The 21,383-nt window shown below is 39.2% G+C and overlaps 2 protein-coding genes across 17 annotated transcripts in view; one reads left to right on the top strand and one right to left on the bottom strand.

The window, feature by feature from the left end:
• Positions 1 to 3,459, top strand: part of LOC101173103 (obscurin-like protein 1) — a 61,573-nt gene extending 58,114 nt beyond the window's left edge. For 14 of the 15 annotated variants that reach the window (XM_020713083.2, XM_020713087.2, XM_020713086.2 and 11 more), the window contains 2 exons: positions 694 to 963; positions 3,321 to 3,459. In XM_020713083.2, coding sequence (XP_020568742.1) covers positions 694 to 963; positions 3,321 to 3,331 — 281 coding nt within the window. In that variant the 3' untranslated portion in view covers positions 3,332 to 3,459. The remainder of the gene's footprint in view (positions 1 to 693; positions 964 to 3,320) is intronic. The other variant, XM_020713084.2, reaches the window with a different exon arrangement.
• An 804-nt stretch (positions 3,460 to 4,263) lies between these two features.
• Positions 4,264 to 18,830, bottom strand: LOC101157897. 2 transcript variants are annotated; one of them, XR_002292759.2, is made up of 7 exons: positions 16,294 to 18,830; positions 15,672 to 15,773; positions 10,581 to 10,637; positions 9,127 to 9,206; positions 7,261 to 7,353; positions 6,570 to 6,755; positions 4,264 to 5,547 (listed from the first exon to the last, which is right to left on the bottom strand). XR_002292759.2 is itself a non-coding variant. In XM_004081662.4 (6 exons), exons 1-6 carry the CDS (start codon positions 18,631 to 18,633, stop codon positions 5,419 to 5,421), a joined length of 2,907 nt encoding a protein of 968 aa, XP_004081710.2. In that variant the 5' UTR covers positions 18,634 to 18,824; the 3' UTR covers positions 4,264 to 5,418. The 2 variants fall into 2 exon arrangements, 1 of the variants encoding a protein (XP_004081710.2); XM_004081662.4 differs by lacking the exon at positions 9,127 to 9,206 and having other exon boundaries at positions 16,294 to 18,824.
• Positions 18,831 to 21,383: the final 2,553 nt, after the last annotated feature.

The raw sequence follows: 21,383 nt of genomic DNA, 5'->3' as shown, positions 1-21,383 counted from the left end.
TAAACCTGATAGGCAGGGACGGTTTGACCACTAAAACCTGTGGTATGACTATGTTACCCAGAATGCCCTGAGAGACCCAGAGGCAGCGGACTTGTCAGTGGTGTTGATGTGAAGATCTACATATTTTATAGTGGGCTTAGTGTTGTTCATGTGGGTTCATAAAAGCCACATTGAGTGGGAATTCTTTTTCAGAAAAAAAAAAGTGAGGGGAAAAGAACATTATTTGTTTAACCCTTTAACATCAGAGTTTTAGCTACAGTCTTGACGTAGCCAGAATAAAACTAAGAGGAAAACCAGAGGCTTTCACAGGCTGAGGCCAGGCAGACAGGAGGGGCAAGCTGAAGAACACATTCCTGACAGGAATTCAGTCGCCACTGGAATCAGAAGTTCCTGGGAGCTTTTAAACTTCCTCCCAGCCAGGCGATTTGTGGAAAGTGGCAGCCTCAATCAGGTCTGCAAGAGGGGCGGAGTCAGCAGCTGTGCAGGGCTGGGCCTCTGCAGGGGCTAAAACTAAAGCACATGTACACATACACACACAAACATGCAGCCAGGACCAGGGGTCATGACACTGGAAAACAGTCTAGGATTAGAACATTGCAAAACTGCTTGATGTGTGAGCTCTGTAGCAAAGGAGGTTGAATGAGTTTACATGGATGGCTAATGCCCCTCCCTGTCTTCTGTGACCTCGCACAGCCCAGTCTTTAATGTTGGTCAGAGAGCTGGGAGATGTGGAGGTGGTGGCTCCTGGTGAAGCTTGCTTCGAATGTGAGGTCTCAGTCCCGGTCCTGAAATCCCCAATTTGGAGTCTGAATGGGGAGGCCCTGCAACCGAGTTCTCACGTGCGCATGGAGAAGATGGGCACAGTCCACAGGCTGACCCTGCGGCTAACCTCGCCAGACATGAGCGGCAGGGTGGAGTTTACATCTGGGAAAGCAAAAAGCAGAGCCCAACTTCAAGTCATGAGTACGTTGAAGCAGATTTTTCTTTTTCATCCACATCTAGTTTTACTTGTAATTTAATCAAGGATAAGACTTATGTCTTATGTTCAAGAACAAAAAATCTGTAGTTCTTCGCAAGCTTGCTCAGGAGATTACGTGAAGTTAATATAAAACAACCTTCACAAAATGAGACAAGAAGCACCCCAACAAATCAAGGAAGCCTCATATGTTCTTCTAATGTATAAAGATTAAGAAATATATTATAAACATTTTTTTAATTATCTGAAAAAAACATTCTTCAATTTTATTTACAATTTATTTTACCATCTAGTGGTTTAAACCTTAACCACTAGGGAGCAACATTACAAAACAAAGTGCAACCCATGCCATTGGAAGTCCAGGTTGCAAAAAAACTAAAAAGATAAAATAGTGGTTGTTTTTTTATGAATTAAAACACTCCACCATATATAGGAATCCATTTAAATCAAACCCAACCACAACGGTTTAGGATGTAATGAATCTAATCTGTTGGGCAGCAGGAGATTGAAATAATTTAAATTTATTTCAATGAGGATGTAAACTGATAAGCTTTTAAATCGTTTGCAATAATTTTTATAATTATCTGCATGACAAAAATAACTTTTTCTGTCAATTTTGATGCAAAATTCTATTTAGTGTCAGCATTGTTTAAAAAAATGTTAATAAAGTAATATGAATGTCACTTTAATCCTAGAAATTTGAATGAAACTGCAAGCAAAAATAAACTTAGCTTAACTTTTTTTCATCTAAATATTTTTAATTTGTTCATATTATTTTAAAAACATTAATGTGGCTCAGACTCTTGCTTTTGTGCTTTCTTAATAGATGTAACCCTAACCCTAACTTTCTGCAATTTTCAACAGATCTGTGATAGTTGTTAAGGGAACAAAAACAAAGCACCCATGCATGGTGTTCTGACAGGAAATTTTGTTAAAGGACTTTGCAGTGCATGTGTTGACAATAGCTGTGCATACGTTAAATAATGTAAGGGTGTTTACGGTCACACTGTTAATAAGTATGTAGGTCACAGGGAGCGGGGGACCGCAGGGCCCTGAAGTGCAATGGAGTAAACTATATTTGGTTTATTATGTTGGCTTAAAATGAAAGAGGGTGTGATTTAACCATCTGACCCACAAAGTGAACCTGTTGTGAGTTAACATGCCTTTAAACTGAGCGTCTTGTGCAGTTCAGTCAGAGCTCATGGGTTTAAGCATAATCAAATGTGTTTGAATGAGTAACAAAAGTTTTGATCTTACTAGGTGATGGAGTATTAGGGCCACTATAAAAATAAAAAATAATAATAAATTCACAAGAATTTGTAAGATGACATAAAGAAGATGTAAAATTAAGAAAAAATTTATTTTAGTTTTATGAGAAAAAAGTCTTAACCAGCATTCTCACTGAACGCGATTTGCGTGGCAGATGTTAAGTCAATGCTACAGACAGGATCTGAGGCGTGATTTGAGCGAAGGTTACACCGCGAAGGTCTGGATGTGATGAACCCAGACATGGAGACGGGATTAGTGATGTTTTTGCAGAGCTTTTCATAATAAATAAACCTGATCTCTCAACATCATCTGTGTCTTCCTTGCATTGTAAATGAGATAAACACAGACACCGCTACATGTGGCAATCAGGCTAAAAACATTAATTTGGAAGCTCCTCCCTCATGCGCCCTCTGCGTCAAACTCAGGAACCCATTTTTGGACAGACAACAAGCAAAGAATTCGCCGCGGGGCGAAAGAGAGGCAGCCAACGCAAATCTGCCTCTAAATCTTTACAAGAATAAACTCAAATTATGAGTAAAACAGTGAATATTTTAAGATAGTAAAATTGAGAATTAAAGTTGAGGTTAAAGTCATACATTTATGTGGCAAAACTGTGTTTAATAAGAAAAATATAAACAACACCAAAAAAAACAATATAATATTTCAGTGTGAGTTACATACATTGTAAGCAGTTAATTCTTCAGCATTTGTCTCTCAAATAAGGAAAAACTAAGTCTTTTAGTGAGTCAACATAGTGTCATTATAGTATGAGACATTGAAAAACTGGAAACTGGACTTTTCCAGAAGAAGATTCTTAAACCAAGAAGAGAGGATTACGCCATTTACGCTGTCAGCAGTACAGTTGCAAAGGTCCAAATGCTTTATGGTACATACATTCCTACAATAAAATAAACAGAATTAAATAAAACTACCCTTTAACAAGAATGATAAAATGTAAGTCTTGGATCAAAGTTGGGTTGAAATAGTTTTTTACCGTCAGTTGTGCTTCATAAAATATACACTTTTGCATGGTTGTGTAATTCTAATAAAGCTTTTTTCCCCTCCAATTTTACAGGTGGTCCCTGAAAGAAGCCCTTTTAGGTCTGTCACCCATTTGGCACAGATGTGTGATTGTACTGATGATTTCCTAACATTGTAATTGTTCATATCCACCATTTTTAAAACTGGATTAAACAGGGTTGTGATGAAGTGTCTCGTCTTTTCCTCTGTTTTTGGATGAAATTTGTCAAAGCATGTTTAAGTATTTCAACATAGTTTTTTCACTAACTAACTGCATCATAAATGTAACAATTTTCAGAGTGACATTTTTTTTTACTTTTATCGATTAAAATATATGTGAATTGCAAGAGATACTGAAAAAAATAATGTTTGGGTGGATACAACAACATTTGGAGCTTTACTAAACTTTAATTACAACCCACAAGGAGAGATCTGGATTTTTATGTACAAGTCCTATTGCAAAGCAAAAATAGCACATCTGTGTCTTTTTATTTACTCTAAATAAATGCCAGTACTTTACATAAGTATTTTTAAATCTCACCTCCAAATACCCAGTCTTGTATATTTTACTGGAAGATATTCATCAATTTTCTGTTAACTAACTGTATAGAGGTATTTTTTAATTTTTGGTGAGGTTTGAATGAGGACTTTTGCTGCGCTATGCTTGTCAAGTACATTGGGCCAAAAATAGACTTTATCAAGGACAATAAGTGTGGGTTAAGTGTTTCCAAATCAGGAAATATTGCATGGCTGTTCTTTGCTGAGTGAACACAGGTCTTTCTGGGATGAGATGACATCCGTTCAATGTTCCTTTTTTTCATTTTGTCTCATTTTAAGGTCCCCCTGGTTGGGAAAATAAATACTGTAATGAAATGGGTTGTAATAAATCATGCTTTATTTGTGCAGAAGAAATGTTTCACGTTGCCTTTTTTTTACCCCAGTCACAGCATTCACTTATTCCAGCTATAGTATCCTTGATTTAAGTCAAAATAACAGTAGAAAATGCAACATTCTTTTATTTATTTTTTTAACAAGTCATTTGTTCACACTTAATATGTCCATAAACTGTAACTAAAGAATATCGGCTACAAACTAAAGACATTAAGTCAAGACTCGAAACCTCACAGCCTCCGTCTGAGCTCAGGAAGCATTGTTACTCCATACTGGGTTGGCAATACAACCAACAAGTAAAAGCATGAAATGATTCCGACAGTCCAAAACAAAAAGAAATAATTCAGAACAACAACTAAATAGTTGGATATGTACATAGAAATACAAGCTTCCGCTTTTCCGCAGAGACACATTTGCATGTGAAAAATCCAGTCACGCCAGAAACATTTTGTGTCGCTCTTATTTCGAAAGCGCTACATAACCACAGGCAACCATGCTTAACATTTTGTTGTTGATCTAACAGGGAAAAAAAATTTGTTTAACAATTTGTAACATTTTTTGATGCGGTTTACAAACTAGATTTGATTTTTAAAAAACATGTAGTAAAACCATGTTGCCAGATTTAGCAAAATTCCACATTTAGATAGATTATTAGGTCTCCAGAGTGACAGTTTTGTTTTTGCATGTGCTTGTTTGCTTGTAACCCTTGTGCTATCCCAGGCATTTTAACATTGCGAGTTGGGTCATCTAGACCCACTAGACAGTGCGCTAAACCTTTTTTCTTCAATGATTTGTGATCTTCACTGGTGTCCATGGATTACATGAAATCTTTCCACTTTTATCCACCTTTGTCATGGTAGGGAGAACATGTCAAAATAAGGGTGGGGTCTTCTAAGATAGCACAAGGGTTTTAAAGACCTAAAGTAGTGTAGCTATACAAATATCCTATTCAAAGCTAGCTTTGCAGTAGACTTTTCCCATTGTTACGACAACTGCAACATCACCATACTTGCTATATCACTATGCTATTACGGCAAAACAATTCCACACTTGCTCTTTAGCTTCATGTTAAAGTACAGATCTTGCATTCCAAACAATTAAAAAATGTATCTAAAAACATGATCTCACACATTTCTTTTCTATTGTTATTTTTAATGTGGTCCTTGTAATGGGAAGCACTATGGAGCCTGTGGCTCTACAGCCTCCATGGCCCTGTGATGTCTTTAAATGGGGATCTTCTTCCTCCAAGTGTTCTCCGTCTGTTAACTGGAAATCCTCTGCTCCCTCAAAATATCATAGATGCCCCCTTCTTTGCTAAGCTTCTCAAAGAAGGGGATGAGATCCAGGAGCTCAGTGTCTGACATGTCATCAAACCAGGACTCGACAGGAACCTGCAAACCAAAAACACCTCAAACTCATTATTGTTACCCCCACCAATATCTGAAAGAACTTATTATCCTAAAATATACAACAGACAATAGGAAATTCTATTTCCATTAAAAGCAGCACAACAGTGTCAGGAGGAAGCTAAATTATGACAAATTATGAGCAGCTGCATCCACGCTTTTCCAAAAGAACATCACCCCAAAGAGCTGCACTGCATCAGTCAGCTTGCCTCCCTCCCCTTTATAGTTAAACCTGGTGCCACATGTGACTAAGGTCAGTGACATATGTGGCCACTGCTGAGATAGTATAGATACCCTGACCGATCCGGGTTTTTACACAAACTTGCAATGCACTGAGAAGATCTGACACTTCTTTAGGAACCAACATCATTATCAATATTTTCCCCGTATTTTGTTTTTTTTTAATTGTATTTGTTGCTGTTGGCAAATCCCCATTCACTAACAGGTGTCACGTTGAGGAATTAATGAGTGGTGGTTACACTTAAGCTATGTTCACACCTGGCGCGTGACACGTGTTCACAAAAGTTCACACTGGATGAGCAGGGAGGGCTTCTTATTATTTTGCTACTGTTTTTTTAGTGCACGTCCTCCACCTAAAGTTGGAAGAGGCTTGGTGTGAAATGTCTAAGCAGTGCAAATCTCATGAAACTTGCTCCAGGTTTTTTCTTTCACAGCTCTATTCTGATATATTAAAAAGTTTGTGTCATACAGCAATTATTACTTTCTCCTTCATGATCAATTTCACATGGTTCATACGATTGCCAAAGGGACAATATCCATACATGATCACCAACTCCAATTCCCTGACTGGTCAAATTTCAAATTTTTAACTTTCAACTTGTGTTCAATGGATGCGAGTTTTGTACGTAGGGCCCAAAAACAATTGCGTAGTGATAAGTGGTAGTGCGCTGCTGATGGCGGTGTGAACGTAGCTTAAGGTCATAACCGTACACCCAATAAGTGTATACACGCAGTGTTGTAATGAAAACCGTATGTAATTTGCATACCGCGTTTTCAGGGTGGAATATGTAGGAAGCTGGGGAGTTGTCTATGATGATAACCCTGTTTAGGTCCCGTCCCAAACGGCTCAGGTCTTTCACATAGTTCCCTTTATGAAAGACGCATGCTTCTCGGAAGAGACGATTCTTGAAGGTTCCACATTTATCCAGCATGTCTGACACAGGGTCTGCATACTACAAGGAACGGTGAAGCAAAAGGTTAGCATGTTACATTTTTGACTAAATTGTCCCCAGTGAAAGGGGTGCTGTTGAAAAACAAGCCAACTTGTGGAGGATAAACAGATCTAAATGTCTGCAAAGCTGTCTTGACTCTTTGAGTCAAGCACACTTTTAGGTGAAAGTTCAGAGACAAGACATGTAGGAATGAGAAAACCTTTAGGTTAGTTGAGATGTGAGATTATAACAGTATTTTCACATATAATATCTAAAGGGACTTAATGTGGGGTTTAATGTCTTACCCAAGGACATATGTGTTTATCTAGGGTTCAAATCCCAAGGCCAATCAACTAATAGTGTGGCTGCTGTCACACTATTAGTGTGTCAGCCCCCTCTAAACTCAATACACGGGATAGCAAGTGCCTTTGCGCTTTAAGACTGCAATTGATATTAGGTAGAAGCAACCATATGCATAGCCTGTAACCTCCACAAAATATACCGTCACAAGCGATAGAGGACAGACCTTAGATAAGCTTGCAGTGAACAGAATGCACTCAAACAGTTCTCCCATCCTCTTGAGGAACTCATCGACATGTGGCCTCTTAAGGACATACACCTGCACAACAGACAGGAAACAACATTAACAGGTTAAATATTTTCCAATTATTTATACCGAAATTAAATAGGAAAAAAATCCACCCTCCTTGCCCATTTACCCAAAAGTCTCCATTTCACCATTTTGTGTGTTGATAAATGTCCAAAACATGTGACCACTGGAGAGTTTTTGTGAGTCACAAACTAAATTCTACGGATACAAGCAGAGATGAAGAGAATCTGCATCCTTTGTACGCACTCCCCACTTCCTGCTAGAAATCAACTTGATCAGATTGGAGAGAATTGATTTTTATGTTTCCCAAAAAAAGGCAGCAAAAGGGACATCAGTTAACAGCTGGATAGCTCAGTTGCACGTATGACTGGCACATAGGAAACCAGGGCTCAATTTCCAGGAGGTCTTTGATATAGTGTGGGTCCTTCACGCCACTGCCTAACAATGTAGTCACAAGAGGACCCTAAGGCAGGGTCTGCCTGTCCCAGTCCCCAGCCCAGATAAAATACAGGTTTGTACATAAGTGCAAAATACTAATTTGGTGATGGAAGAATACTGAGTAACCTTGTGCTATCTTAGATGACCCCACCCTTGCATTGACGTGTTATCTACCATGACAAAGGTGGATAAAGGAGGAAAGATTTCATATAATCCACGGACACCAGTGAGGTTCACACTGGTTCACATTGAAGAAAAAAGGTTCAGCGCACTGTTTAGTGGGTCTAGATGACTTGTGCCTAGGATAGCACAAGGGTTAAATGAGAAAAGAAGAAATACGGAAAGACTAACAGATGGAGACGGAATAATTTATTTTGTCTACATGGCCACTCAGACCAGTTTTTCCCAGTATCAAGAGGTAAGACGAGTTCTTAATGTATATTTAATCATACGTTGATGTGGTAGTGTATGATACTGATACCCAAATCACACAGATCCTGTCTAGGCTCTGTGACTACAACTCAATGGTATAAAGAAATGATAGCATTTGCAGCTGTAGGACTTCTTTCACTGAGAACAGCAAGGAAAAAGGGTACTGAAGTGATCCGGAGGGGCAGTGTGAAAAGACTTCACTTCGGGAAACTGATGCCATTTGATACAATTCTGTTCCATCCATTTATTTTCTAAACCTTAACATTCTTAACCTTTCTTATCCCTTTTGGGGTCACGGGGCTGCTGGAGCGTGTGGACAGGGCGTACCCCAGTTGCCAGTCTGTAACAAGGTCACAAAACCACACACATCTAGAAGCAACTTAGAGTCACCAATCAACCTTTGAAGCATTTTTTGGGACTGGGGGAGGATGGCAGCATTGCCCAGATGAAACCTGGGGAAAACATGCAAACGCCACACAGAAAGGTCACAGCCAGGATTTGAAGTCATCTAGCAGTGAGGCAAGAGGGCTAACCACTGCACCCCATGCATTCCTGTTCGGTTCCTGACTACTGTTATTTCTATGAAGAGGCTGGCAGCCTTGTTTCTGAACCAAGTCATCCTGAATAGGCCCCTCCACTTTCACAAGCCTATCCTGGAGTACTTGAAACAGACCCAAGCCTCAAGCAACTTTTGTTGTCTAAATTGTTCTTTAGTTCTCTTTTTCTGCTCTGTTTTTTACCCCAGCCCCTTTATATATAATTGCCCCATTCCACTCAACAGGGTACACCCTCCACTCAAATCATCTTCTGTCTCTTCTTTACGCTCCAGAGCTTAAAAGCATTAGACTATATATATTTCATCAGTTTGATACTTAAACACAGAAGGGATTACCAAGGTATAAGCCTTGTTACCTCAAGGAGTTGGTCATCACTGTTGTCGCTCTAAAAACTGTCCAACACAAGATGCTCTCAGCTTCTATCTGTTTTCTCAGCTGTTGCACAAACACAAACAAAATTACAAAGAAATGGACACCGGGTCTTTGGATCAAAACACCTCCTCCAGACGTTCCAACAAAAAGTCTCTACTGAACAGTCCAGTTCTGTAATTTAAGTGCAATCTATTTTCAAAGTGTTCCCAGTGGTCGTTTAATTATGATTATGACATTTTTTGCCAAAATCAAAAAACCTGTGTCATTTTCTAGGACATAGTATCTGCCATGCAGCAGGAGTTTATTAAAAATTTGCATCTGAGTTGAGGGTGGGAATGTTCCCTAACTCAATTGGAGTTAGGGAAGTCAAACCCCCACTTCCCGTCATCCATCTGTTTAGATGCTCTCCCTCTAGTTTACAGCCCCCCAAACTCCCAACCTAACATTACCAGTGCAACAAAAAATGGCGATATTGGAGCTATCCAGCTCCAACAAGAAAAAGAAAGACCTTAATGGATCTAGTTGTCTACACATTGATTGTGAAAACAATTGACAGCTCAACCACTCCCTTCTCGTGTGCCCAAATAAGAAGTACCATTGCTTCCTGGTTTTAACATGCTGCCATGTTAAAACCAGTTGACAGTGATTGTCCGAGTCGCTCTGAGTCATTGTATCTATAGCAAACAACTTCGACTATTGTTATAGATACGATGACTCAGAGTGACTGGGACAATCACTGTCGACTGGTTTCAACATGGCGGCGCCCGTATCAGGAAGCAATGGTGAGGGATTTTGCCTCATATCGCAAGAGCTGCAGGAAAGGGGTTTTCCATGGGTGATGTCACACCTTGATTCGTCCATTGTTTTTGCAGTCAATGCGTCTACATGTGGATGCATTGGAATGGCGCGGAGCAGGGAGCTTGTGGCCGCTCATTGTAGCTTCTCCATTCCAGTTACAAGCTTTTTTTTACAGCGTTTTTCATCTGCTACTGCTTCACAATAATCTGAATAAAGAAATATTTAGAAATGTAGTCCTCCATCTTCATGAAAAATCCCACAAGAACATGTTACAAATCTGAATTTAATTGAAGTGGATCTTTGAAAACGTTCTGAGGCTAAGTTGGTTCCATGGTCAATGAGTGATATTGTGATGGCATGATATACATTGCAGGCTGAGATTGATAGTTCATGAGAAGACTGCCAGGGTCTCCTTATACCACCGGGCCACTGAAATAGGCACCTGCTGCTAGGAACCATCAACAGAGATGACTGCGGTTCTGTCAGGCCGCTAGACCAAGAATCTCACTGATGTACCTTTTATGTTTTAGGGGTTCATCTAGTTCAAATGAGTGACTAAGCGTTTTTCGAGAAAGAGAAACCCCACACTTTCTGTAAGGTGTAGAGAGTCAGCACAAAAAAAAAACATCAACAGCCTACCTGATGTAGTTTTCCTTCTATTTCCACTGGAATGATAAAATCTGGATTATTCATCGGCTGTGGGAGAAAAAAGCGGAGACAGAAAATTCACGTTACCATTTTGCATAAACATCTTAAAATTTACAGCAGTGTGCCTTACATTATGCAAGCCTGTACACATTTATCAAAATAAAATCAGTGATAATTTTCCAAATAATTATAAACCCAACCAGGCCTGAAATCTTTATAGTTTTATCAGATGAGATGGATTAGCATCTTCATTAACAACAGTTGTTCATTTGGTACCCAAATGCATGTATCAAAAAGAAGATTTAAAAGATGAAAAGATTCCACATGGTGTAAATGAAACCCGAGCATTACAGAAAATTACAAGGCTAAAATATCAGATATATTCGAAGGGTTTCTCAACATTTGAAATATGCTTCTCAAATGATAAAAACATCTAGAGTGTGTTACAAGTAAATAGATGTTAGATTCTCACATCAGTTATTTGACCCTGCGGGACACTTCCACTCTTTCTATTCTCATAATCTACTATGGGAGGTATCTTTCTGTCCCAACAACTCAGCAACTTTATATTAGCATGCAGCCAGGGTGTTTGCCCCCCCCCCTTAACCCCCTACATCAAATACAAGGGGGTCTGGTTCATGTTAAACCAAAAAAAAAGGTGAACTATTAGGTCTAACTTTTGAGAACACTGTGTTCTGTGTTTCTGACCCCTCAAGGGTTGATTTTAGGAAGCTCATGCTTCATATTGTGGATCTACCAGGGCTTATGGAAAGTCTATTGTGGCTGACCTGTGTCCTGAAAACTAGAAAATATAGCTTTGTAAAAGGAAGGGTTCAGTCTCGTCTTTCACTGGTCAGGTCCAGTGAATAAGGTGTCACTTCCTCTGAGTCTCTGGCTTGTCCTCAAAATACCATCTTCCAGACAGGCTCAGCCCCAGCCCTCAGCCAGTGAGGTCGCTGCCCAGTGAGGTCGCTGCCCAGAAGACTCTCCTCTGTTAGTTTTAGGTTTGGCTTAAAGTAGAAGTGTTATGTCTAAATACCTGAACTATCTTTTAAATCCTTTTATTTCACTATTTAATCTATAAAATAGATTTATAAACCCCCCTGTGTCTAATTTGAATACAAGTAGAAACAGAACAAACATGTGGCAAACTGGCACATATACATACAGCAGGCCCCATATACACAGCAAGCCAAAGAGAACAACATTCTGCAAGCACCATGGTTTCAATGTGGTCTCCTTATTTAGCATTTTTCTCTCCTCATCAAAAAAAATATCCACTAAAAAAAAAAGTTTACTTTCGTTTGTCCCACAATGGGGAAATTTGCTCTCCCCATTTGACCCATCTCCTGAGGGAGCAGTGAGCTGCAGACGAGCCACGCTCAGGAGATGACAGCTGGCTGGGGAGAGCGGGGATCGAGCCGCCAACTCTTCGGTTACTTGACGAACTACTTTACCACCTGAGTCAGTTGCTTCCTCACTGTGTTTCATTGCCTTTTGAAAGTAAGGTTAAAATCATTTAACCTTTTTGGCGTTTTGGGGGTGTCTTTAAATGAATAGTAGTGTTAAAGTAAACAACAGGCATTTAAAGCTTGACTGTTGTGAAGCCTCATTATCAATGTAAAACTGTTTTATTTTACTTTTTTAAAATGAACACATAATCTTTTTCTTTTTTCAATGTATGAATACATTACAACATCATATAACAGAACTCTATGTATTGAACTCTCCTAAGTGGGCAGATTTAGCATTAACAAAAACATAGAGGACCTTAAACGTCTACTTTTATTTTCATTGGCAATCTGAAATTACTTCAAATGTCTGAACTTCAATAAATTCAATAAAATGTCAAATCTCTGTTAAAGTAAATACAATTCTGGCTGGTACCTCCTTTCATGTAATTTAAAAAACAAAACAGAAAAAAAAAGTGTTGACGTTACCTAAATATTTTTATTAAACAAAAAAAACACTTTTTTTAAAAAACTTGTCCTGTTCAACAGCTGGGCAGAGAGATGAGAGCTGAAGGCCTCTTGTGTTGGACACATTTTACTTTAACAACAGGGGTTATTAATCTTCAGACAAACCAGAGGTATGTCTGAATAAACCCCTTTTGTAATCAAGGCCAAACTTTATTCATTTTAATCATATTTGAAAATCTTTTGTGTTGGACCGGACGGAAAAGGAAAGAAAGGAAGAAGAGAGTGGGATGTTAGGGGGGGGGGAGGGTGATCATAGGAGGGGGGGGGGGGGGGGGGATAAAACCATGAAGCAGCACAAAGCAACAAGCTACTGGATCTTTATCATTACGGTAAGGTTCAGATGTAATACCAATCTCAAAGGGCGGGGCCTGTCCACACACACTCAAATGTTATAAACACACCTGCTAGCTGCAAAAATGTCAACATGTACACAATACAGATAGTGTTCACACATGGATACTTATGCTTTCAAACCAACTAGTGTGAAATATTTCAGTCAATCAATCACCCAAACTATAAGTGCAAAGGTGAGCTAACACCTGTGCTCAAGTGAGTGTTTATGTTCTTCTAAAATGGATGGTGGCATGTGAAAAGAAGGAGGGAGAGTGCCCAGCCACCCCCACACCAAGACCCCCCGCCGCAGCAGCCACGGCAGCCGCGGCAGCCAGAACCCCCAAAGCCACACGGCAGCAGGCAGAGAACAACCGCCACCCGGGCGATCACATCCACCACCCAGGCCAGGACCAGCAGGACTGCCGCGAGGCCCCCAGAGCCAGAGAGCAGGGAGGCATGGATGAAAAGAGAGTGCTGCCCCAGCCCAACCAGGAGAGCCGCGCCAGGAGGGCCCAACGGTGGGCTCCACCCGGGAAGGGTGTCCACAGCCCGAGACAAGCACCTCATCACCGCCCAGGAGTTCTGGGCATCCCCCTTTCCCAACCCCAGGTACGAGCCAGGACCCCCCAAGGGAGACCCGCTCAAAAAAAACAAATTTAAATAATCATGAAGTTAGGAACCTGTGCAATATTAACCCTTGTGCTATCCTAGGCACTTTAACATTGGGAGTTGGGTCATCTAGACCCACTAGACAGTGAGCTGAACCTTTTTTCTTCAATGATTTGTGAACTTCACTGGTGTCCATGGATTACATGAAATCTTTCCACCTTTATCCACCTTTGTCATGGTAGGGAGAACACGTCAATGCAAGGGTGGGGTCATCTAACATAGCACCAGGGTTAAATAATATTTTTCATCTGATCCACGTTGCTCACTATTCGCTATGAGACAGGATTTTTGCCTTTTGCATCAATTACTTCACTTGCTGGAGGATACTTAAGGAGAACCAAACTGATCCAAAGAAATCAAAAAAATAAAAAAATAAAGTTTTTTTTAAAATATTTTTCATTTGCAAAATATGCACAGTCATGGCTTTATAAATACAAAGGGTTATTACAAGTGTAGGATTTTCTGTTCTTAAAATAAACAATTTCATATTTTATGGATCTATCTTGGTTAGCATAAAAGATAACTCTATTGCTTTTTTCCAAACAAATACCAGAACTGTGTTAATTAGAATATTAAACCTGGGAAATTCTGCACATTTCTGCAAAAAGTAATCAACAAAATCTAATTTTAATATGAAATCAAACCCAATTTACTGTTTTCAACCACAATTATATGATTTTTTTTTTTTTGTTAGAGCAAATTTGAGTGAACATTTTTCATCAATTAAAAACTAAACTGCAATCAATTAGAACTGGTAATCCTAAATTTCAAACAATAATCTGATGCATGACAGGGCTAGCAAACTAGTCAGCATCGTGCTACTATCACGCGTCTGTGTCAAGAACTGGTGGTGGACCACCCAAAATGCAGGAGACCAGGCTTGGTGACAGAAAATAAAACATTAAACAAACTGAAACATGACAAAAAGGAGCAACAAAAAGGTGGCAAAGTAGAAAAAAGCAGATGACCTGATACGGAATAACTGAAAACCAGACACTTCAATAGACTGAGGTCAAATAACTAAAATGACTGTGGATCATGATGAACTGGGAAACAGTCTGACTGAGGGCAACTTAGAACATGACCAAAAACCAAACAAAACCACAGAACCCTTACAGTCTCCCTTGCCTAAACATATTTCATTGATATATAACAAAAGAGCATTACAGTTTGAATTTGAAGTGGTAAATTTTTTGAAAAGAGGGCCATCCATATTCTAGAAAAAAGCTACACTATGTTCAAATGGGTGGTAGTATCATAGTGTGGGCTAATCCACATTCTTATTGCAGTATTTTTAGATGGATTAATTATTAACATTTTGTCTAATGAAGAAACATTTGAACTTGTGTACATTTTTGTGCAAATGAACTACATCCTTTTTGGTCTTAAAACTAATCTGTGCATCAGATGTGTACCAGGTTTTTCAGGCTTTCAACACATAAATTAAAAATTTATAAATAGCCGTGTGCATATTTTTCCCTTTCTAGCGAGTTCAAACGTTTTAAAAAGAATTTTAAAAAATCAATTGAAGTTAGGGAAGTCAAAATATTTTTCATGCAGTTTAAAAACAAAAAAAAAGTCATTTTCTTGTCTAAATGAAGTTAATCTTTGTAGACTTGGTACACCATGAACGTCTACTCCATGTAGCTTTGAGATGGCCTTTGAGCAAAGGTCAAGGAAGGTCACTTTATCATCATTAAGTGTGCTTAGGTACACAAAAGTCATGTTGAGCAAACCTTTTAGCCAACAACGAGCAATATTTCACAAGTTACCTAACAGAATGCAATTCATACATAATCTACAAACAGAAAAACAGACAAACAAACAAATAAATAAATAAATAGTTAAATAAATAGTTAAATAAATAAATATATTTACTGACAATCCTTCCCAAAATGAGTGACAAAATTTCACTGGGTCAAAGGTTACTACAATTAAAATATTTTTGAGCAATACCTCTCTTCTTTGCACCCAGATTTTGACAACTTCTCTCTGGATTTAATGATATCCTTAATCAACAATAAAAACTACTCATAACAACTTATTTGGTTTTACCTAAAAAACTTTTGTGTCTTCAGGAAATAAAAAGGATACAACTTACCTTGAATGAGCTGTGTACCAGAGTTTCATCGAGATCAATGACCACACAGATCTTCCCTGCATCACTTGATTCCATTTGCGGAAGGAGCGGTTTGGCTTCAACCTAAAGACAAACACAGTAAGGATCTGCTGTGGAAATTGTTTGTCTTAACTAAACCAATTTTGCCTGTTTAGAAGATTGGAAACTTGTAGCATGATCAGGGGTAAATGTAACTTTCAATATGTGTTCAGAAATGTGCAGCTCATGTATGCATGCTTGTGAGTGTGTGTTAACGGCCACTTTGAGTCTCTGAATTGTGTTGTGTTGTTTGGGTGAATGCTTACAAGAAACCCTGGATGCTACAGCTGCTGCCATGTTGATGGACTATGTAAGTATCACCCCATCGAGTGTTATCCTTCAACAAGTGGTGTGTGAGCATGGCTAATGAATGCAATTCTGCTTCTAAAAGCAAGCTGGCATTACCAAACAGGCTGCTTGATGAGGATGTACCGGTATATGTTTGTCGTTGTGGAGTCAACATCATTTGACGGGAACGTGGCTATCATTTACAGCCATGGTCATGGTGTAGCAAACAGATGCGGGTTTGATGAAGAATGGCTTGATGTTTAGAGGTGGATTATACCTGTTGTGTTGAGGGAATGCAGTGTTCGCATTCACAGTTGTCATAGGAGTCATCATCACTCTGCTCCTCTTCTGTATCCATGCTTTGTGTGGACTCATAAGCATGCTTTAGGACAACGCTGTGAATAATATCGAGCGGGGGGTTTATTTCCCCAGAAATGTCACTCAGCTCACACTCATCATCTGATTCTTGAGGGGATTCTTCTTCAAGGCAGGAGCTCCACTCCAGTACATCACTAATTTCAAATCGGTCTGATCCGTGCTCATCTGAGATCAATGAATCACGAGATTCCGTTTTTCTTAAAGATAAAAATACCTCATCAGTCTTATCATAAGAAGTGCTATTTTTTTCACCCTTGGTCTCTAAAATAAATCCATAGAGAGTTTGTTTCCCAGATGTCTGCAAACTTTTGATCTGATATGCAAAGTATTCCTCCACGTCTGGCTCGCAAATTTCCTCATCATCCAGTAACGCCCAGTATGGCTCCATTTCTGAACATGTTGGATAAAAACTATCGTCAAGCTCTGGTTTATCGCTATCCTTCTGATCAGGACTTGTCTCCGTTTTATCTGTGATGAAGGAAGCCTCAACGTAGGACTTGTGATTTAGACTCTCTGAGACCTTGTAAACTTCTCCTTCTATGGAGATTTCTTTGGCACATGGTGCAAACATTTTCTCTTCGTGGTCCAGACAGACCTCAGGTTCATCATCATATAGGTCTGACGCACATTCATCAAACTTGCTAGCTTCATCTTTATCCAAGATGTCATTCTCCTCTTCATCCTCAGTGTTCTCTGAGTTAGTTGCGAAGGTTTCATCTTCATTTTCCTCAACTTCTTCTGCTAAATCTGTTTTTTCATTCCAGTCATCAAACTGATTCTCCGAATCACTTAATTCCAATTTTTCTTGACCTCTAGGATTAACTTCATCAACTCCATCATCTAATTCAGTTTTACTTTCATTGTCTGGATCATCGACACATGCAGCTTTGACTTCACATCTTTGAGAGTCTTCTTCAAGATGCAAACGGTGGTGAATGTCCCCCCCTTCGAAGCACGAGATGTAGTGATGCTTTTGCGCGAACATGTGTCCGTAAGAGTCTGCTCTGTCGAACAAGTCAAAAAAGAATTCAGTGATGACATTGGCACAGGTTGGGTTATTTTTTTCCCCGTTGGTTTCTTTGGTGTTGATTTGCAGGTTTTCTTCATCCTGCTCCTTGCTAGAAACTTCCTTAGCTCCTTTACCAGATGCCTCAGATGAATCCCAGATAGAGTCAGATGAAAGAGCACTGTCCTGGAAGCAATCCTCTTCATCGGCGCAGATTTCACTGTTGCTCTCACAGTCACTCTGATCAATTGGGTTTAGATCATCTCCACTCTTGCTCAGCATTTCTGTTGTGGAACCTGGTTGGTAGCTTTCTTCTGAGTACATGCATGTCTCAGAAAAGTCTCTCACAAAGGTGGCAAAATCATCAAAATCCTGGATGGAGGTGTCCTCAGGTAGTTTGTAAAAGTCTTCATTGCTGTTTTTCTCTTCATTTTGTTCTGATTCACAGCTCTCGTTATCTTCGTCCCCATCGTTATTTTTATATTCAACTTCAGCCTGAGATTTTTCACAATCCCACAACACATTGCCCATGTCCAATGACTCCAGTGAGTCAGAGCTCAGTCCATAGCCCTCTTCTAAATCCTCTGTTGATGTGTCTTGCTCATAGGAGTCACCCTGCTGATCTAAGGGCTCGTATTGTAGCAACTCCAAGTCATCTGTGCATTCAGGAGTTACACTGGACTTTCCGAAATTAAAGTTTTCACAACTCTCTTCCAGTTCATCCGACTCACCAACAGAAGTCTGTTGATTATCAGGGTCACATTGCTGGAATAACTGGAGGTGATCTGGACAGCAAAGGCTGCATTCAGAGGCTAAACTATGATTAGCACAGTTATCAGAGGACTCACAGTGTTGAGCACGTTTGTGAAATGGCTGGCATAGCTCCACAGGCCTCTCATTGAGAGTCTGTCCAGATTCAAAACACCCATTGCTTGCTGGATGCTGTATGAAGTTCTCAGATTGTCTGTTACAGTACATGCCAGAGTCAACTTCTGCTGTGATTAAATTGCCATTTTTCTCACAAATGAGAGGACGGTCCATTTCTCCGTTGAAAATCTGGTCGGTGTATGCCATTAGGACCTTAATGCCCAAGTCAGTGCGGTCCTTTGAAGGACCACTGAAAACAGTAGCCTCTGTTGGTTTGGGAATCACACATTGTTCAGCAAGGATGGCTTCAGCAGACAGCTCTCCTTCTCCAGAGACTTTACCTTGCTCAGAACTTTCCAGATACATTTCCGAAGCTGATGTTCAGTCAGGACAAAACTGTTAACTCGTCTTTACTCCATGCATTGGTATGCCTGAGTCCAAACGGCAGGTAACTGTCAGATCCATTAAGGGAGAGTTGTTCACGGAGCTGGAGGGGGGAAGAAAGTGAGATCACAGCACGCCCCAGAGAGCAGCAGCAACAGGAGAAGCATATGCATGTTGACATGACAGGTTGTCACAACCAAAAGTGAGACTAGCACTTGACTCGCCCCTCCCTTTGCCAGACACTGTGCAACTTATTTTGGGGGCTTGGAAAGATGTGATAAATAACTTCTGGAATATCAGATCTCTAAGAAACGCTGAACTCAGGCATAAATCTGAAACGGACACTTGAGAACCTTTTGACATTTGATCTCCTCAGACCAAAGCTGTCAGAAGATATGTTGTTTTCCCAGAAAACATGAGGTTTGTTCTGGACAAGTGTTTGTGAAATTGTGCACTTCATTGTTTTAACTTATTATTTTGTGTTCTATAATTTCCAACAAAAATTGGTTTTTATGTTTTTTACATAGTATTGACTGAAAAAAACACACAGGATTCTCATAACTACTCATACAACATTTTGTTTTCTTTCTGCGTGCTGCCTGCCCTTGAACTTGGAGCATTTAGTGTCATTTGTCTTACTCTGTAACCATGCCTGTGGTAGCTGTTCCTATGGTCCTTACGGTGTCCTGTAACTCCATGATTGATGTCTGAACATAGAGTACTTTTCGTCACCGCTATTTGTTACAATCCTGGAAAGATACTTTAGGACGCATGAAAAGCTGGGAGCCTAGAAAACACGTTTCAAGCAACTGACAACATGTCGTCCGACAGAAACTGTAATGATAAAAAATATTAAAGGATTTTAAACTTTTGTTAAAAAAATTTCTTTTAGCAGGAGAAGCTTGTTTTGGACAATAAGTGTAGGTCTGTCTCTGTGACTCAGAAAAGAGCAGAGCCTATAGAAGTTTGTTTTTTAAGATAATCTAACTGAAGTTTTCATGAAAGAGAGTTTAAGAGTGAACACAAATTTTTTACTTTTTTTTTCCCCCTAAGTGTACATCTGTGGTACTGTAGCATAGGGCACACCCGATTGTAAGGTGCACCGTCAATGAATGATGCATTTTCAAAATCATGTCATATATAAGCTGCATTGAACAATAAGCTCAATTAAGTGAGACAATAGGATGGGAAATAAGTCAGCAAAGTCAGACTTTATCAACTGCATTCACAGTGACTCTGGAACTTGTTTGTGACACCTTATTTATCATATTCACATAGTTACATACGTAACTTCAAACCTTGTTTACAACTTGCAAAAAACAGACTGATACCACTAGAAAAATCACCACACTAAAACAAAAACCACATTGAAAATAAGTAGGAAAACTAAGAATATGGAATCGTTTAATGTAACCCTTGTGCTATCCTAGGGTCTTTAACATTGGGAGTTGGGTCCTTCCTTGAAGGGGCTGTTCCTCACTTATCTACATCATAATGTGAGAACTCGCTTGTTTTAGTGGGTTGGGAGGGACTGGTGCTCAGAGGGCTGGTTTTTAGAGGAAGGCTCAGAAATGCACGAACAAATTAAAATACAACTTTGGGGTTGTTTTTGTGAGAAATGAACATTCTATTCTAACTTCAGAGCGGCTCAGCAACAAATTGAGATTGCCATTTGAGAAGCAGTTCAGGCTCTTCAATGCTGATTGCTTACTTATTTGCATATGTGTGAGGACTTGTTTTTGTCAGTTTTGTTTCCTAATTTTTGGTCATGTTCTGTTTAGAGTCAAATATAATTCAAATATAATTTATCTGTTCTATCTACCAATATGAGTTATCATTTATGATAATAATTTAGTTGAGTGAAAATGTTTAAACTGTTTTTACTTAAAGAATAATTAGGTGTAAATTAAATACGTTTACAAACAAACAAGTAAACAAGAATTAATGGCAAATCCATTCACATTTTAGTTTCATAAAGTTCAACCCACTGTTGTTTTTCCATTCTACTACACTGTGTGGTCACATGTCTTTGCTAAATTCAAAGTGTTTACACATTGGACTGAAATGGTGGTTTGATCATGTTGTCCGCTGTGATGCACTTGGTCAATTTACGGTATGGTAACATAAATCTACCATGTCTCAATCCAAATGGTATTTACCAAGATTGATATAATTGATTAATTTCATTTTGAAACAATTTTATAACAGTATAAGCTGATTTGATTAACAACTTGTCTCAGACAGACTGATTTAGTTAGAAGTAAGAAATACAAATCGATTCATTGATTAAGTCGATTAATTGTTACACCCCCAATTGCACACTTTTTCTTTTGCCATGAACAAACATGACCACAGTTGTCAGCCCTGTTCAATGCCAATGTACAGTAAATAATGTACACATTTGTTGAATGCTTTCGTAAAATCCATTACAAACTGAACCCTCACATTAAAAAAAACTTGAACTTGTTGAGGACATCACAAATTAAAGTGAGAACAGCCGCTAGTTCACAGGAGATAACATCACATCAGCTGGCACCTGAGTGATGAGCGCCAATGTTCTGAAAGAAAGAGAAAACTCATGCAGATCAGGTCAGCTGTGATGGGCAGTCAAAGCTGTCAGCTCTGACTTTAGTGTGCCTCTCACACAAAACTAAATCTGTGTCTTCACTACAGGCTACTGGGTGGATCATGGTTGCACACTTGTTATAATTGTAAATGAAGAAGGAATTTGA

The sequence above is a fragment of the Oryzias latipes genome, chromosome 21, assembly GCF_002234675.1.
Source record: "Oryzias latipes chromosome 21, ASM223467v1".
NCBI lineage: Eukaryota > Metazoa > Chordata > Actinopteri > Beloniformes > Adrianichthyidae > Oryzias > Oryzias latipes.
This window is presented reverse-complemented; position numbering and strand designations above follow the sequence as displayed.

Bases quoted from the DNA above. Each gene is read 5' to 3' on its own strand.
- LOC101157897 (XM_004081662.4), bottom strand. From the start codon at position 18,633: ATGTATCTGGAAAGTTCTGAGCAAGGTAAAGTCTCTGGAGAAGGAGAG. The intron at 15,774-16,293 runs GTATAATCCACC...GTTTGTCTTTAG, and splicing joins GCATTCCCTCAACACAACAG to GTTGAAGCCAAACCGCTCCT. The intron at 10,638-15,671 runs GTAAGTTGTATC...TTTCTCCCACAG, and splicing joins TGGTACACAGCTCATTCAAG to CCGATGAATAATCCAGATTT.